General features: G+C 49.1%; 1 protein-coding gene across 5 annotated transcripts in view; it reads right to left on the bottom strand.

Moving 5' to 3' along the window:
* GTF2IRD1 (GTF2I repeat domain containing 1) overlaps positions 1 to 14,338 on the bottom strand; it is a 71,862-nt gene that overhangs the window by 14,723 nt on the left and 42,801 nt on the right. For 3 of the 5 annotated variants that reach the window (XM_064677576.1, XM_064677578.1, XM_064677575.1), the window contains exons 12-20: positions 13,518 to 13,555; positions 12,394 to 12,474; positions 10,561 to 10,650; positions 9,961 to 10,020; positions 9,452 to 9,517; positions 8,146 to 8,329; positions 6,990 to 7,048; positions 6,740 to 6,805; positions 5,823 to 5,906 (exon numbers count right to left, since the gene is read on the bottom strand). In XM_064677576.1, the coding sequence (XP_064533646.1) occupies positions 5,823 to 5,906; positions 6,740 to 6,805; positions 6,990 to 7,048; positions 8,146 to 8,329; positions 9,452 to 9,517; positions 9,961 to 10,020; positions 10,561 to 10,650; positions 12,394 to 12,474; positions 13,518 to 13,555 (728 nt within the window). The remainder of the gene's footprint in view (positions 1 to 5,822; positions 5,907 to 6,739; positions 6,806 to 6,989; positions 7,049 to 8,145; positions 8,330 to 9,451; positions 9,518 to 9,960; positions 10,021 to 10,560; positions 10,651 to 12,393; positions 12,475 to 13,517; positions 13,556 to 14,338) is intronic. The other 2 variants (XM_064677577.1, XM_064677579.1) reach the window with 2 other exon arrangements.

Genomic DNA, 14,338 nt, shown 5'->3' with positions numbered 1-14,338 from the left:
TGTTCCCTATCTAAGGTAGCTGGAAACATGCACGAGTCTTACCCCTGCCTAGAAAATGGGGTGTCCTGGTTCCTGCCAGGAGAGGGTTAATTTTTGCAGTAACCAGGAGGGGCCTTAGCTAAGACCTGGAGGTTATTAGGTCACAATGTTACTTGGGTCTGTTCACCTGGTTGTGGTACCTAACCCTGCACAAACTCCCGTATATGAACATCAGCATTTCAGAGCAGGTAGAAGGATCAGCATTGCTGCTTTTTTGCTATGTGATATCAGCTTATGACATGATAACATAAAAGGCAGTGAGGGTCATTTGGGATGTGTCTTCAGTGTTGCTCTCCTGCCCTGGCCTTCGATGCTACCTCAGGGAATTCCTTAATAATCATACCCAGCCTGTAGGGGGAACAGAAGGGTGATTTTCCCCAGCTTTTTACCCTCTTCTTCTCCTTCAGGCCTGTTTTAACAGCTTTTGAGAATTTTGAATTCCCTTTGGATGATAAGGACAACATGTTTTTGTTGCTAAGTCTGCTAGGTCTCCTCAGTGCTGTCCACACCACAGTTAGAGTTACAAAAGAGATTTTTTTAGAGGGTCTTTCAAAGATCTACCCCGAGGCTGGATAGTCATGAGTGGTGGGAGAAAATGGAAGCTCACTTCTGAACAACTACAGGACCCAGACAAAGTGGCAGGATATTTGAAAGAAGAAATGCTAGGGGCAGTTACAGAAGGATGCAAAGTTATGCAGTGTGCTGGATCCTGGCTACTATTTATTAGACACTGTTTGTCACTAGACAGCACCCTCACAGCCTCAGGAGGAGGAAAGCAGACCTACAGGCACTGTGGCCGCTCAAACTGCAGCTGAACCAGAGGAACAACCTGTGCCAGTAGCAGTTGCCTCTATAAAGAAGAAGAAATCCAAGACAAAATCAGTTCACTTAGTAAGGGATGAAGAGGAAGCAGGGACCTCAGAACAGGAGGAAGAGGCAGGGCCAGAGATAATCACCTGATCCCTATCCCTGGGTGAGATGCAAGATGCACAGGAGAGCCCCTGGTGACCTGGGTGCTCCAGTGCTGGGATATCACGGCCCAGGATATGGAACTAGATGGTAGTGAAGCCAAGCAACTGGGATCCCTGATCCCTGTCCCAGGATCCCAGGGCACTGACAAGGGGATTGGGAAGAGGACAAAACTCAGCCTCTGGAAGCAACTCCTGTCAAGCGTGAGGGAAAGGTGTTCTCTCAAGGGTGACCTAATAGTGCGCCCAAGCAGGTGGAACACCATGGAGAAAGGTATACAGTACCTGAGAGAATTAGCTGTGCTGGAGGTAATCTATAGAGATTCAAATAATGAGCAGTCCCCTGAGGTCCAGCGCACACAATCCGTGTGCCAGAAGTTTGCGTGGAGCGTGCCATCGTTGTACACCAACTCACTGGCATCGATGTCAATGAAAGGAGGAGGACGGTGCTTCAGATGACTACCTGACTCTGGCAGTATGAAGATCATCTTTTTTCCTCCCTACTGACCTGCGTCTCAGCTGTGGAAAGACTGTCCAAGACTGTGAGCAGATTCAAAAGACTTGAGCAAACTAGAGAGGAACTGTCCTATGCCCCACCAGTATGGGAGTTTTGGGAGCAGGTGCCCCGCTGCTCGAGAGGGAGGGTATACACCACGAAGTAACCTGTGGTTTTACCTGCATGACCATGGAGAGGACATGAGGAAGTTGGATGGAAAACCCACCTCTGCCCCAGCAGCACGGGTGCATGAGTTGAAAGGTAGGACAACCACCGCACAAAGTTCTTCAAGGATAAATGCTGCTCCGGTTTCCAGAGGGCAAGTCCTCAAACAGAATGGAAGGGATGATGCTACATTCAATCCTCTTGAAGGGACTTCCAGGTCATATTTACAAGAAGTGAGCAACGAGTGCCATGACCAGGACTAAAGGGGCCCTGCTCCAGCCAGGTAGAGGAAAGGCACGGTCAGAGCTATTGGACTGTGTGGATCCAATGGCCTGGCACACCAGACCCACAAGAGCACAAGGCTTTAGTTGACACTGGTGTACAATGTAGCCTGATGCCATCAAGATATGTAGGGACAGAATCCATCTCTATTTCCGGGCTGACAGGGGGATCCCAAGAGCTGATTGTACTGGAAGCTGAAGTGAGCCTGACTGGAAACACCTCCTTGTGATTGGCTCAGAGGCCCGGTCTATCCTTGGCATAGATTACCTCAGGAGAGGGTATCTCAAGGACGCAAAATGACATTGTTGGGTGTTTGGGATAGCTGCTGTGGAGACAGAGGAAATTAAACAGCTGAATACCATGCTTGGTCTCTCAGAGGACCCCTCTGTTGTGGGATTGCTGAGGGTTGAAGAACATCAGGTACTGATCTCTACCACAGCAGTGCACCGTTGACAATATTGTGACCCCCCCATCCATGAGATGATTCGTGAACTTGAGAGCCAGGTCAGCAAGACCTTTTTAGTGGGTTGACCTTGGCTGGATGCCAGGTGCCCACCAAGCCACTCTATCACTCCCATCCCAGCTGGACAGGGGAGAGAAAATAAGATGGAAAATGACTTATATGTTGAGATAAGGCAGTTCACTAAAGCAAAAGTGAAAGTTTGTGCACACACAAGCAAAGAGGAAAAAAAAGGTTTATTCTCTACTTCCCATCAGCAAGCAATGTTCAGCCACTTCCCGGGAAGTGGGGCTTCTGCACGTGTGGCAGTTGCTCAGGAAGACAAACATTGAAATAATGAATGCCCCCCTTCCTCCTTAGCTCCTGTCATTAGCTTTTATATCTGAGCTGACATCCTATGGTATGGGATGTCCCTTTGGTTAATTTGGGCCAGCTGGCCCCTCCCAGGATCTTGCCTATCCCCAGCCTATTGATGGAGGGAATGTTGAGAGACAGCGCTGATGCTGTGGGAACACTGTAGCCAAAATGCTGGTGTGTTATGAACACCTTTCTAGCTACCATTGCAAAGCATAGCACTGGGATAGCTGCTATGGGAAGATGAACTCCATCTCAGCCAGACCCAATACACCCTTTAATAGCCCTATATGGCCAGTGCATAAGTCCAGTGGAGAGTGGAGACTGACAGTGGACTATCGTGGCCTGAAAGAAGTCACAGCACCACTGATGCCGCTGTGCCAGACATGCTGGAAGTTCAGTACGAGCTGGAGTCCAAGGCAGTCAAGTGGTGCCACTGTTGGCATTGCTGATGGGTTCTTCTCCATTCCTTTGGCAGCAGAGTGCAGGCCACAGTTTGCCTTTACTTGGAGGGCTGTTCAGTACACCTGGAACAGACTGTCCCAGGGCTGGAAACACAGCCTCACCATTTGCCATGGACTGATCCAGACTGCACTGGAAAAGGGTGAGGCTCCAGAACACCTGCAGTACATTGATGACATTATTGTGTGGGGTAACACAGCAGAGGCAGATTTTGAGAAAGGAAGAAGATAATCCAGATCCTCCTGAAGGCTGGTTTTGCCTTAAAACAAAGTAAGGTCAAGGGACCTGCCCTGGAAATCCAGTTTTTAGGAGTAAAATGGCAACATGGACATTGTCAGGTCCCAATGGATGCAGTTAACAAAACAGCAGCTGTGTCCCCACCGACCAGCAAGAAGGAAACACAGACTTTCCTGGATGCTGTGGGTTTCTGGAGGATGCATATTTCAGATTACATTCAGATTGTCAGCCCTTTCTATCATTTGACACAGAAGAAGAACAATTTTAAGTGGGGTGCTGAACAATAACACGCTTTTGAACAAATTAAACAGGAGGTTGCCCGTGCAGTAGTCCATGGGCCAGTCAGGACAGGACAGGATGTAAAAATCATGCTCTACACTAGAGCCGGGGAGAATGGTCCTTCCTGGAGTCTCTGGCAAAAAGTACCTGGGGACACTCGAGGACAAGCCCCAGGGTTCTGGAGTCAGGGATACAAAGGGTCCAAGGCCTGTTACACCCCAACTGAAAAAGAGATCCTGGCAGCTTCTGAAGGGGTTGGAACCACTTCGGAAGTGACTGACACCAAAGCACAGCTCCTTCTGGCACCCTGACTGCCAGTGCTGGGCTGGATGTTCAAAGGGAAAGCCCCTTCCACATGATCCACATAGAGTAAGTGGATCACTCTGATCACGCAGCGAACTCAGCTAAGAAACCCCAACTTCCCAGAAATCTTGGAGATCATCACAAACTGGCCCAAAGTTGAAAATTTCAGATTTATTACCAGAGGAGGATCAGGTGACATGTGCTGTGAAGGCCCCACCATACAATCAGCTTCCAGAAAATGAAAGGTGACACACACTGTTCACTGTTGGTTCCTGCCATATTGTAGGGACACACTGAAAATGGAAAGCTGTTGTATGGAGTCCTATGGTGGTGAGTTGCAGAAGCTCCTGATGGACAAGGTGGATCAAGTCAGGTTGCAGAGCTGAAGGCCGTCCAGCTGGCTTTAGATACCACTGAACAAGAGAAATGGCCAGTGCTCTACCTCTGCACTGACTTGTGGATGGTGGCAAATGCTCTGTGGGGGTGGCTGGACCAATGGAAAAAGGCCAATTGGCAGCACAGACAGAAACCCCTCTGGGCTGCTGAACTGTGGCAAGACATCGCTGCTCAGGTAGAGAAGTTGGCTGTAAAAGTATGTCAAGCAAAGGCAAACCCACCCATGGGATCATTTTTGCTCAAGGACCTGGGTGCACTTGGTGAGTGATGCAGAGCGACAAGGAAACACAATGTGTTTGGGAATTTGATTTTTGGGCAAGAACAGTCTCTAATGTTGAATCGTATAATACTTGTTGCTGAATGACACTGCCACTGTCTGCCACAACTACCATGGGCAGTGAGGATGGGCTGCTGCAGATATACCAGCTGTGAGCTCCTGATGCAGCTTGCAACCAGCTGACAGCACACCAGCCCTCCTGCTCTGGAAGACATCTAGGATGGATAGAATCCACAGTCATGGACTAAATGAACTCAACAGACATTTTGGAGTGATGCCCATTGACTATGGAAATGATACCTATACTTGTATATATACATATATATATATATGTATATAGTTGGAAAGTGTAGGATTTCAGCATGACATAGACGGTACAGAATAAGGGGCGGATAATGTCCTGGTTCCATCCAGGACAGGGTTAATTTTTGCAGTAGCCAGGGGGCAAGGCCAGGACCCTGAGGTTATTCTGTACCACCTCACATTATTTTCTGGGGGATAGGGAAGGGGTCCCTTCTGGTGGAGTAAGCGTGGCAGAAGGAGCAATCAGATAAAATGAATTCCCTCTGTTCCTGATATTGTAGCCGTTACTGTTTGTTTTCTTATTCCATTGCTGCTTCTAGTAAATATCAACCCATGATCTTTACCCTTTGTGCCTCTAATTCTCCTCCCCATCCACATGCAGGGGGAGGAGGACTGGAAGGGAGGAAGGAATGAGCAAGCAGCACATGGTTTTGAGTGCTTCAGTAGGAACACTAAATTGGGGAAGACTATTTCTAAACCACGACATGGGGATAACAGCATTTCCCTGCCCTGGGGACAGGAGGGGCAGCATCTACTTGTCCCCTACTGCTTCTGCGGGTGCTCGGTACAGCCTGTTCTTACTCTCTTCCCAACCTCCCGCCACCCCCTGTTGCTCCCACAGCTCCTGCAGCAAAGAGCACCAATTCCCAGACCTGCCATTCCTTTCTGGCCCTCCAAGGTGTCGGTGGCTCAAGAAAGTACCTGGTAAGGAGGAATCAGGAGGAGAGGGGAGAGACAGGGCGCAAAGAATTAGGAGGGAATAAGGGGGGAATAAAACCAACTCCCTGCCAGGTTTCTCACCGTATTTCTTATTGAACAGGTCCTGGACTTGTTCCCGCAGCGTGTTAGCAATGTCTATTCTGGAAAGCCTGGCATCATAATTTTCTGTAAAATAAAGAATCAATTATGGACTTCTACTGGTAAATTAAAAGGCACTCTGTGACTTTTAAGTAATGCCATTTTCTAATTATAGGAAAGTCCTTATCTTGCAATTAGCTAATCTCTGGAGTGGGCCATTCAAAGTCCTTAAAAATAATCTAAACAGAAATATGGGGCTTTTTCCTCTGCCTGTTTGCTAAGAATAAAAGCCATGTGAAGTTGAAGATTCAGTTGCGATAATTACCTGTGTTAAAATAAAACACACTCCAAAGCCTCTTGGAAAAGCCAAAGGCTTTGAAAAGGCTCCCTCCCTGTGCAAACCCTTGCAGTACTCCAAAGCCCAAGAAGGGATGCTTGAGCAATGGCAGCATTTGCCCGCCCAGCCCACAGGCTTCTCACCATCACTTCCCCCAAGGGAGCCACCACATTGTTGCCAGCGCATGCTGAACTTGAGTGGCATTTATACAGGTATCACCCAGGCGGAAAAAGCCCCAGAAAAGGCAAACCCCGAGGCTTAGAAACTTAATTATGCATCTCACAAGGTCAGACAGGGAGATAAGCAAAGTGGGTTAATTAGGGCACCATGCAGAGCAGTTTGAGCTTCTTTCTTGGACCTGTGGGACTGCCTGTCCCAGCTGTACATCTTGCTTTCCAGTTGCCTGTGCTTCCCATCTCCTCATCCCACTTCCTCTCCTTCCTCCCAGTCTTGCCTTGCTCTTCTGCCAACCCACCAAGCCCCAACACCCACAGTGCTCCCTTCTCACGTGTTTGTCACATGCAGCCCCTGCAGTGGGCTAGGGGCTCTGCCTCAGCCCCCACAGATGCCTCCAGCCCCCCACCTTGAAAGCCCTGTCTCTTCACAGCGTCCTCCATCAGCACCTCGCTCGAGTCCCTCTCGCTGGCGGCTGAGACAGGGGACATAAGAGGAATTAGGATTTGCAGTGCTGCCAAGGGGGATGCACGGGAGAGGGGTTTCCAGCCAAAAAACGAGGTGGAGAGATAAGGCAACAGAAATGCTGTATGAAATCACTCTCATTCCTCTCCTACCTAGCCCTTAATGGCCCAGCTGCCAGGTGTCTCTCAACCTACCTTTGGCTGCTGGGCTGTCCGATGTCGGCTCCTTTAAGCCCTCTGCCAGCAGCTCAGGTCTGGAAAAAAAGGGAGAAGCAGAGGGCACATGACTGACCTTCCTGGCCAGTGAGACTCTGCTGCTTCAGCATCCCCAGGACCACCACTCCTAGAGCCACAAACCACTCACCCTGTCTAACACCATTTTAAAAGCTCCTGCAATGCAACAGGAGAACTTTGGACATAGTTTTCACACTGACAGACTCTTCAATGAACTGATGCGGTGCTCCCTGGGATGAGATTAATCAAGTGATGACTGAGCAGCTTAAGTCAGCAGCTACAGACTTTTGGTGGACATGGTCCTGAACGTTTCTCAGGGATGGGAGAAACTGTGCATGGCTCCTTTCAACATACAATTGGCCCCAAAAATTTTTACCTTGGTACCTAATGCTAAAACTGCATAGTGAGGCAATAGCAAGGCTTGTTACAAGCTGCACTGAAGCTGTATCACTAAGAAATCGGTCCAAGATCAGGACAAGAGAAACCCCAAAGTATGGTTGGGCTGGTCTGGGAGCTGCTGCTCTGACACCACAAAATCTCCATGCTCCCAATGTTTATTTTCTGTTTCAGCCACCTGCTGCATTGGTTGTGTCAGCAGTTGGGTGAGAAACATCACTAAAATACCCAAGACATTTTAAAATCCATCTCTGCTGGATCTGTTCCCTCTTTCAGGGCAATGCTACCATGTTACGTTGGTTGGGCTTCTCACAGCCCTCTCACAGTTCTTATGACACCCCCCCTTCTCCACACAGGGTTGGCATGTTCCCTGCTGTTTGCAGCTACCTCATTTTCTGTAGGAAGACCTCTCAGGGCTCCCAGCCCCTCTCCTTGTCCCACACCAAGGCACCCTGAAGTTTAAAGGCTCCTTCCCCCACTGTTGGATGCTCCCTGCTGCTGTGGCCAACATTTGCAAAAGCAGGTTAAAAACCCAATAGACAGATGACAACACCACTGCTGCCTCCCACGGATGGCTCTAACGAGGCAACAACTCTTGCTTTTAATCAAGCAAATTTATTGAAGGTGACCAAGAGATGGATGTTCCCCAGGACACTGCACAGCAGCAGGAGCTCTGAGCAGAAACATCCTCCCCAAGGGATGGCCACCCTATCCACCTTACCTTTTAATGACAAACTGGATGTTGTTGCTTGCTTGCAGGATCTTCTTCAGCTTTGCAATCCCGAAGCAGTTGGGGCGGCGCAGCAGGATGCCTTCTGGCAAGCCCACAACAAACAAGTCCTCAGGGTACATCAGGAACTTGGAGTAGGGGACTTTGACCGGCTCTGATATTCCTATGGCTTTCGCTGCATGGGGACTCAATCTCATTAGTTTGTTGGACCTCTGTGTCAGGTCACAGCAACAGCAACAAGGCATGTTGGTGGAGGTTTTGGGGGAGTTTATTGTCACTCTGTGCCTGGTGGGGATGTCCCTGACACTGGCAGATATGAGAAGAGGGACAGAGCCAGGCAGCCAGCTGGAGCTGGCTTTTGCATTTGCTACATTATCACAGTCTGCCTTCCTAAAAAGGCTGCAAGCAATGGGACCTCACATTCAGACCCCCATGGAAATCCCTCTCCTAGGTGAGGGGACAGGGAACATGCCTGGTGGTACACCACGCAGCCCAGTATGGTGAGGGCTCCCCTTGCTCTGCTAAATATTGCCAAAAGCAACTGAGCAGCCAATGCCAAGTAGCACTACTTGGGCAGAGATGATAAACCAGGACAAAACCCCACCAGTGTGGATGACAACTCCCAGTCTGTTATTAAAGCATGGGGTGCAGTGAGGACCATCACTCTGATGGCCATTTCAGCTGCATCCCCAGTGCCCAGCCCTGCCCAAGAGCATCCTGGCCCTTCTTTCCCTGCTCACAATGGGCTCTACAAGCCCAGGGGATGCAGCTCCGCTCTGCCTCCAGCTTGTGAGGACTACCAGGCAGACCCACATCTCCTGGTCCTACCAGTGGCAAAAACTTTCTGCCAGCTCTCAAAATGCATGTGTGACCTCACTTGTACTTTTTCTCAATTAAATAATCTCTCTAAGAAGAGGTGAGCAGAGCATGCTGAGTGCCAGTCCCCACCATCGAGGCGCCATCAGCCTTCCTGAGCTATGCAATGACCACCTTGAGTGGAAAACCCTCTCTGACATTTCAAACAAATGATGCTGGAACCATGTTGGACCTTTCCTCCATGGGAGAAAGGCTGAAGGCCACGGCAGCAATTCCTGGGCTGCAGTCAGTGAAACAGCATTGAGGAAACCAAGGGAAAGAGCTTCAATAACAAGGCCTGAGGAGATTTCAAATGCATTTGTAAACCCAGCAGACAGCAAACAAACAAATTAGATAGCACCTTCAGTCAGCTGCTGGTTTGGAAACGGTAGGTGACAAGGCCGACACTCGGCATGATGAAATGTGTTAATGACCATCTTACCGTATCGTGAGTTGAACAGAATTTCAACTTGTTTCCTCAAATGACTTAAAACATCCCCTATACCATCTGCAAAAAAGAAAAAAAACAATAGAGAGAACTGGTCTGAGCAACCAGTTGCTTCAGGAGTAAGCAATGCATGGCACAGGTGAGCAGCCCCTGACCTCTGGCAGAGCCGGCTGCACACTCTTCATGCTCGCAGATCAGTGCCAGACCTCTGACAGCTGTGTCCAAGCTCATCCCCTAGCAAGGAAGGGCAGGGATGCACCTGCCACAGAGTGGTGCTAGCAGCCAGAAATGAAAAAAAATGGTAGAAAAGCAAATCCAGCAAGAGAGGGGAGGACAGAGCCCAGGAACATGGCAGTGCCCTTCTGTGCTGAGGTTCTGGAGGCTGAAGGCTTTGCTGATAACATAGGAAGCCCACAAAACCGAACCCAAAATACATCTGTGTTCATCCATCCTTCCAAAAACCTGCAATGATGGGCAATGCTCAGAGTTCACCGTAGACTCACCTGATCCCTCCATCTGCCTTTCTTCACGTCGAGACTCCTCACTTGGCCCCTTCTCTGTCTCTGATGAGGAAGAATAGGGTAAGCAGTAGTAGGCACCAGCAAAACCACACCAGATGAGCAGGAGTTCTCCAGGTGCCCTACAGCCACTCAAATGCTCCCTCCCCTCACAAAGCTCTGAACATGTGTCCCAGCAGAAGCTGGGCTTGGTACCAGCATGCCAGGAGTTACATCAGCAGAATAACTCATTGCCTACATACAAGAGGTCTGCCTGCCCTTCGGTATGGGCTCCCTGGGAGAGGAGAGACCCAGCAGGAGCAAGGGAAGCCACTGGGCCAGCACATGTTCCACAGGTAAATCCCAGGCATGAACCAGGAAGAGGAACTGGGATTTGCAGAATGCTGGGAGCTGGGAAGGAACAGCAGTGCCAGAAAAGCCACCAGTTAGTTCATCAGAGCTCCCAGCTGGCCTGATTGAGGCCAAGATTCTGGAATTAGATCCCAACTCCACCACTTGGGCTCAGAAATGGTATTTACTCATTTCTGACACATGCGTGAACACCGGTGCCACCACACGGCCTCCCACATGCTTCATTTCTGGTACCTGCTACTGTTTCCAGGATGTAGCTCGACTCCTCGGAGGCCACGTGTGTGGGCGCTGGGTTGTGCATCTCATCTAAACCAGGTGATCGGTCTGCAGACAAAAATCCATGGGCACCTTTTGTTCTGATGCCAGGGACACACTGTCCCCAAAACAGGGTTCAGAAGGTCCTGACCCATCAGCAAAGACCGAGCAAAGGGCCTCCCACTTCTGAGAGCCCCACACACCACCAGAAGCTGATCTGGGGATGCATCTGCCTTCTTCCTCCCCAGAACCACCCAAAGCTCATCCCTGAAACACACTCAACCACTCAGCCTGAGAAGCAAAAGTCTCTTCCTAACCTCTAGAGAAGGCAAAGAGCAAAAATACTTCAAAATTACTTACTTGGCTTAATTCCACATAGACACTCAATTTTGGTTAAAAAAGTTAATGCTGCTAAACTTAGCTACTACACGGGGGGAAACCATTCCACTTACGCTGCCTTCCTCCACAAAATCACCCCTCTTTTGGCTTCCCTTATGCAATTTGTCCGCCCTCTTCTGTTAAATCTGTCTTCCCAGGTGCTAGGCTCTCCAATGCCCTCAAAGAGCCATCCAAATTAATCTTCAAATAAAGTTACAGCTAGTTTATACACTTCAATCAGGTCACTTCTGACCTCACAGGAAAAATAATCCCAATTTCATCAATTTTTCCCTGCAGGTGAGAACCTCTTTTCTATTAGTCCTCCTCCCTGTCCTCAGCTGCATTCCCCCGGATTGTACTTGATCTTCAAATAAGGTAAAAAAAGGTGGACTCAGGACTTGGAGTATGATCTCCCTGGCATGGGAGAAGTGGTAATTACTCCCCCTCCTCCTGCTCTACCTCACCACACATTACCTTCCTTCTCTTTCGTTAGCTGCCAAGTTGAAAATTAAAATGTCTGACATACCACTATACTTTGTTCCTTCTTCTTCCCCTATATTAACCATAGATAAGTCCACCCTACACCAATCCTGGAGTGAATCCCCTTACTTACTATCACCTTACTGAGGGGATTGCTACAATTTGGGTGCAACAGAGGTGAAACACTGGTGCAGTGGGGCTGGGTGTCACTGCTGTCCCCAGCATCGCTCACCCTCAGGCATGTTTGAGTCCTGTTGTTGCCCTTATTCTGGTGAGATTATTAATTAATGGTTGTAAAGCACACTGCAAATGCAAACTGCTAACAATCCACTCATTAAACCCTGAGGATCATCCTACCATTTGCTGTACTGTCCAGGTCAGGTAAGTAGAAAATAACTCTCACAGTTGCCCCTCAAGCACCTCATCTCCATGACCACCCATTAACACTGACCTCTGCGGGTAGAAATGCAGGGAATTTCCCCCATCAATGTCAACAATTCCAACACATTTTCAGCATATGCTTAATATTAAACCTGCATTAAGCAGGTTAGACCTGTTTTTATGAACTCTTCATAACCAGGCTGGTTTTCTAAATGAAGGACCTCATCAAAAGCATCCTGCACTCAATACCTGGGATCCTCTAAGCCCATGTGTGAAGGAAAGCAGCAAACCAGGCTCGCTTTCTCCAAGGGAAAGGCAAGAAAGGAAAGCAACAAAGGAGAGAGGTAAAAAACAACAAAGAACCCTAAAACACCTACCAGTGCTCCCAGGAAATCTCAATATGCTCCTTAAAATGACTGTCAGCGAAGGAAGACTGTTGCACATGCACAAGGGAACCTTTTGTGCTGGGAGATACCCTGCTAATGCCTCTTCTCAAAGCAAAATGCTGAGACATGATGCGGCAGCCCTGCCTGCGCAGCAGCCACTGCACACAGACGGTACCCCAGCAGCTACCTGGTACGGTGATCTGGATGATGTCCAGCTCGTCTGGTTCGATTTTGATCTGCCTGATCCCACCTAGCTCTCCTGAGGTACCTATGGGGAAAGGCAACGGAAGGCAGTCGCCAACAGGATCCAGTAATGCCATGTGTGCCCACCAATGCAGGGAAAGTGTGGCCGGCTGTGACGTCAGTGCCAACTGAGCATCCTGCATCAACAAGGCTTTGGCAAAGTGGCCCAGTGGCATCAAGCCCACGGCATGGAGGTACCCAAAAGGACATCTGTAGGCATGGCTTCTGCAAACAGGTCAGCTGGCAGGAGCTGTTGGGGCCCTCGAAGTGGCCGCTGGCCCTTGTTATATGTTTGTTTCCTGGCTTTCTTCACTTAAAATGAACCAAAGCCACCAACAGGCTTTGGTGGGGACACAGAGAAGCTGTCTCCAGTGAGCGCTTCTGGCATTTTTAATGCTCCCAAATGCCTGGAACATGCCCCTGTTATGAGAAGGCTGACGGCAGCTGCATCACACCAGGATGCGACCAGCTGAACCCCTGCAAAATTCAGCATGGTTTCAACCCCAGTGGATGGGAACCTATGCAAACAGGCTGCCCCAGGAAGAGACCGCCCCAGGAGGAGGCTGCCCACAGTGCTTAACCTGCTTCCTTTTATCTCAGGATAAACTTCCTCACTTAGGATGGGATGGATCCCCTCTGCAAGGGGCAGAGTCCCAGCTTGCAGCTTGGGCAAGCAAGACAGCAAGGCTTGGTGTGCTGTTTCAACAGGTCAAAACTGCTAAATCTGGGGAAAAGCACTTCCTTATCATTTGTGCTGCTCAGAACACTGACACCTATGAGTTCTAAGTGATGGCTTTCAAAGGAACTGAGACTGATGAATTCCTTTTGCTTTGCACTTAAGCACGTGCTTAAGCCTCATTATTTCAATTTACGCACTTTGACCTCCCCAGCTGGAGGGTCACACAGTAAGAGCCTTCATCTCTGCATCTATCGAATGGGGATAAAGTCATTAGAGAACTGTACTGTGCCGCAATCAGATGTCACACATCCAAGTTACTTTGCAGGCATCTTTCTCTAGTTTGTCCCCCAATATCACTGTTTTGCAAGAGAAAATGAATTATTCCTCACCTGGTTCACAGCTTTCAGAAACACTACACTTCTCAGACCTGGAAAGGAAAGGCAGACAAGAGAGGTGGTCAAGGAACAAGAAAAGAGAGAGCTTAAAAACACAGTGGTGTGTGTAGAACCAATCCTGGCAGGAGGGGTGTAGGAATAGGTACCCCTTTTTGGAAGAATTTGTAACGCGAAAACTAGAGCTTAATTAAATGTCGCTTAGGGAGACTTTTTGCCTAAGAAGAAACCCCTTTTTCAAGGATGGGGGAAGTGTTTCTTTCCCTCCTGTGTCCCAGAGAGGAAGCAGCAGTCTCTCTCTCTCTCTGGTCTGAGGAGAGATAAAGCCTCATGGTGTTACAGGATGTGACTGCCTGGAGGCTGGGGAAGGGAGGCCAGAGAAGATAAGAAGCCTGGAAAAGATCAGGAGGCATTACTTTCTCAGGCCCAGCGCTCTCACTGCTGGTGCAGAATATTCTTTGTGAGTTTCTAGGGTTCTTGCCTTTGAATAAACCTTTTTGAATTCTTTCCACTGCTTTAGCATTTTGGGGGAATACCTGCATGTATCTTACTTCACAAGGGGGAAACCCTGCCTTCCATCAGAGAGGGCTGCAAGGGCTGAGGACAGGTCCTCAGGGTAACTGAACTCAAGGTCCCAATAGTGGCACGGCATCCATGATTGCAAGGAAAGCCATGGTCTGTGAGTTTCTCTGTGAGTAAGCCCTGCTGCCAAACCCACCCTGGTCCTGCTACCCCACTGATGGCAGTCCTGCCTCTAGACACTCACGGATGGAACCACAGCAGAGAGCTCTGGAAAGCAAGAGACATTTTAAGCCTGA

The sequence above is a fragment of the Pseudopipra pipra genome, chromosome 21 (assembly GCF_036250125.1).
Source record: "Pseudopipra pipra isolate bDixPip1 chromosome 21, bDixPip1.hap1, whole genome shotgun sequence".
Classification (NCBI taxonomy): Eukaryota; Metazoa; Chordata; class Aves; order Passeriformes; family Pipridae; genus Pseudopipra; species Pseudopipra pipra.
Note: the sequence above shows the minus strand (reverse complement) of the source record. Positions and strands in the feature narration are given on the sequence as shown.